The 3,942-nt window shown below is 42.3% G+C and overlaps 1 protein-coding gene across 1 annotated transcript; it reads left to right on the top strand.

Annotated features, from left to right (window-relative positions):
- Nucleotides 1-912: 912 nt before the first annotated feature.
- Nucleotides 913-1,911, top strand: LOC109952642 (leucine-rich alpha-2-glycoprotein-like). The gene has a single exon (XM_020587822.1). The coding sequence runs from the start codon at nt 913-915 to the stop codon at nt 1,909-1,911; it is 999 nt and encodes a 332-aa protein (XP_020443478.1).
- Nucleotides 1,912-3,942: the final 2,031 nt, after the last annotated feature.

The following is a 3,942-nucleotide window of genomic DNA, read 5'->3' as shown; positions in this document are numbered from 1 at the left end:
TCTTCTTTATGTTTTTTAAAAAGTGTATTTATGGTTAACATATGTTGTATGTTAAAAGGAACTGGAGCCTAAGACAATACCAAAATGTATGAAAAGACCATGATATAATGTTATGATAGATTTTCACTGACATAAATACACACACACACACACACACACACAGCAATACTGATCCTTCAGAGTTGACTACAGAATATTTTGGGTAACTGTTTGAACTATACTAGATTAGGGCCATCGCTGTCTCACTAGTGCGTGTGTGGTGAATGGGCTTGACTGAAACAAATCTTTCAGAACAGCCTAAAGCAAACCGGCACTCATCATACATAATGTAATGGTTCATCATGTTGCACATCGGTCTAAATCATATTTCATGCTGTGGGTCTAATCCACTTTATCAGCTGTGTGACTGCCTGTTCAACCTGCCTGCTGTACAGACCGCTGTGAACTCAGGTGGCACGCAGCCTTCTGCTGTTTCTCCTCGGTATCATGAATAAATTTAATTTAATTTACAGTTGATACATTTAAAAGTCATAAAATAGCCTCATGCTCAGATTAAAACAGTTTTCAGCGTTATACTTCAGAATCTGATGGGGTTTTTTTAAATTTAACAAACAGCATATACTAACTGTCCAGGTTTTGTACTTTCCCACAGGTTGGAGCCACTCAGTCTGTTGCAACTGTCCGTCCTTGACAAATGACTGTTTAGTGATGAGTCCTTGTTTACTCAGCAAGTAATGATTAGTTAAAAAACAAGAGTAAGTCTTCTTCTGTGACTCTGAATAATTTGTCATTTGTACTGGTTTGATTTGTGGTCAGAAGTTTTGTAGTGGTGAAATATTTAAATTTGTGCAAAAGCTTTCTGTTGTTTTCAGATTTAATTTTCTGTGTCCTCCCTTTTGTCGTGTCCTAGTAATGAATGCCTGGTGTGCCCTCACCTTCTTCTGGTTGGCATATTTCTGGCATGGCACACTGTCCTGCCCGGCTCTTTGCAAATGCTATCCCAGAAGAGCTGAGGTGGTCTGCAATGAGGTTTCCCTGACAGAGTACCCCACTGAGGGTCTCCCAAAGAACACCGTCCTGCTCACAATCCAGTTCACAAACATCACCTCAATCTCCGAGTGCCATCTGAATGCCACACCCCTGCTGCAAGAGCTCCACTTGTACAGTAACCACCTGCAAAACCTTTCCCCTCATCTTCTCAGGGGTGTTCCTCACCTCCACACTTTGGATCTCACCGGAAACCAACTGACAGACCAGCCAGCAGATGTTTTTAGCCACACCGCGCTCCGGAGCTTGGTGCTGAAGAATAATCTGATTGAAAATGCAGATGCCGAGTGGCTTCCTGATAACAGCAGCCTCACCTGGCTGGACTTATCTGGAAACCGTCTGACAAAGATCCCAACTGCTTTGCTCCAGAAGCTGCCCCGTCTGGAGATTCTGGACCTTTCCAATAACCAGCTGGAGAAGATCTCTGCAAATTCTCTGGACTCACTGACCAAGCTTGAAAGGCTAAACCTGCAGAACAACAAGGTAGACATGCTGGATGCATCAGTACTTCAGCACACCCGTAACCTCACCTACCTGTTCCTCTCTCACAACAAGCTTGACAAACTCTCCCACAACCTTTTTCAAGAGCTCGCTCAGCTCAGAGTTCTGAGTCTGGAGGAAAATCAGCTGAGCCACATCCCTTCAGGTTTGCTGGACCAGCTGAGCTCCCTGGATGAGCAGGGGTTGGACCTGACCAGCAACCCCTGGCTGTGTGATACGAAGGTGGAGTACCTCTGGAGGTGGCTTCAGAAGAACCATATGAAGGTCTTCCTGCCAGAAACCATCATATGTGCTGGACCTCAGTCTCTAGCAGGGCGCTCTGTCATGTCACTGACAGATAGTGATCTAAAGCTTCAGTCTTAACGTTCTCAAATTGATAGTATCTGATATGATACAGCGTATTTTTCAGTCACTGAAACGTTCTCATTTGTTAGTGTACTGTGAGTACGTAATTAAAGAAAATATGGGAAAAGAGTGTTTAAGAATTGGTGTCCTTCTTTGCACTGTGCAGTGAAGGGAAAAGTTAAACATAATGGAAAATACACTTGTTTCTTTATTGCCAAGAGGTAGATGAGAAGAATGACTCTGATTCACTCTGTCTGTGCACTAAATGTACAGCTATACAGTAGCTAAGAGACCAGCTTAGTTTCATATATGACAGTTATGTTTTTGCATAAAATATTCTTACAGGAATAAAAAAAATATTAATTTATGGGTGGTGACATCATTTCTTTTATAAAGTACAAAACAGTAGCCAGTCAGTAGGTGATGAACTGGTTTGTTTACTTGGCTTTGTTTGCTTCTTGCAACATTTTGTACTGAGCCATCGATCACTGGGAGCAAATATGCTCAACAATATATAAACTTTGTTCATATGGAGTTCTACTGGGCCTTTCAGGTGTGATTATGTATTTATGATCAGATTTTCACAGTTTAAATAATTACATTTGCACTTTAATTGTGTATATTTTCTCTATGCAGTGTTTAAAGATGTACTCGTGGGTCCTCCTGACTTTCACTGCACAGGATGAATGCCGCTACCAAAAAAAGAGGCACCCACTCCTGCTCCTGTTCCTTTCCACCTTCCGGTGCAGAGGTGGTGTGCAACCAGAGCTCCCTTACACATTTCCCTGTAGATGGTTTGCCTCCCAACACCAGTCAACTTGGCTGTCAAGTCCACCAATATTACAGCCGATCATTTGAATGTTGTGTCCCTTTTAAACAACCTCCAGCTGTATCACAACAGCATGACAAGCCTTCCCTCAGATCTGTCATTCCTCGCTTGAACAGCTGAATCTCACAGGTCATTTGCCTCCAAATATTTTGAGCCATGGCTCTCTTTGTAATGTAATCTCACAACAACAGCAGATGCTGTGGCACCTAACTCAGCTAGTTGGACTGGTCTGGGAATCGTTTAACCAGCAACCCAGCTGCTCTGTTGTAGAAGCTGCCCCAGTTGGAGAATCTAGACTTTAGCCAAAACAACCCGCAAAAGCTACAGCAGGACGCCCTGAGAACCCTGCACTGCTTGGAGTCACTGAACCTCGCTGGGATCGCATTAATTTCTCTGAAACCTGAAACTTTCACCCACAACCTGAAACTATCTGAGCAGCAATCCTGCTCCAGGACCTCTGGCACCTTGAAATGCTGCTGCTCAGTCAGAATCAGCTGCAGCATCTCCCCTCAGGGCTGCCAGATGAGACAAACTCCTCTTTTTGGGTGATCTTAACAGGAAACCCCCAGCTGTGTAATGAGAAGCTGGAGTATCTTTTCAACGTATCATCTTTTTGGAGGAGGCGACTTGTGCAGTGTATGAAGCTCTCACACTCTTTAACTGTCAGTGAGCTTGGCCTTATAAAATCATGATGTGGATGTTTTGTGGTAGTCATTCCATTAAAATCTTGCCTTAAATTAAAACGTACCACTGTATCAAATCCCAAAATAAAATGTTACCATTCCTTCTTTTATCCAGCAGTGGTTTGGACATTATCCAGCCCACTGGATGGCGTAACATACTAAATAAATATTAAACACAGACAGTGCTTAAATTAGATTTTTTATTTTTATTTTTATTGGCAGCACTAAGCAGAAATTTACTTTGCAGATCCCAGCCAAAAATATGTCAACGCAAGTGCTGATGCTAATATATTGTGATTATATTAATTCACATAATCTCCAGGTAGAATAGCCTAATATAAAATAATCACCCACTCTCAAAGTGATTGATAATGATGAGGCATTTAGCCCAAGAAGACTCATAGGAACTGAAAGTGCTCATCCGTCCTTCCTTGATATGATTTGAAATTCATGGTGAATACTCACTCTAACAGATCTGTCTCACTTTATTGTTGGTTGCAGCAAGGATGGCAGTGCTACTTCTAGTCGTGCCTTTTT

This window comes from Monopterus albus, unplaced genomic scaffold, assembly GCF_001952655.1.
Source record: "Monopterus albus unplaced genomic scaffold, M_albus_1.0 scaffold9.1, whole genome shotgun sequence".
NCBI classification, from domain to species: Eukaryota; Metazoa; Chordata; class Actinopteri; order Synbranchiformes; family Synbranchidae; genus Monopterus; species Monopterus albus.
The sequence above is the reverse complement of the archived record's forward strand: the minus strand, read 5'-3'. Positions and strand labels throughout refer to the sequence as shown.

Bases quoted from the DNA above. Each gene is read 5' to 3' on its own strand.
- LOC109952642 (XM_020587822.1), top strand. From the start codon at position 913: ATGAATGCCTGGTGTGCCCTCACCTTCTTCTGGTTGGCATATTTCTGG.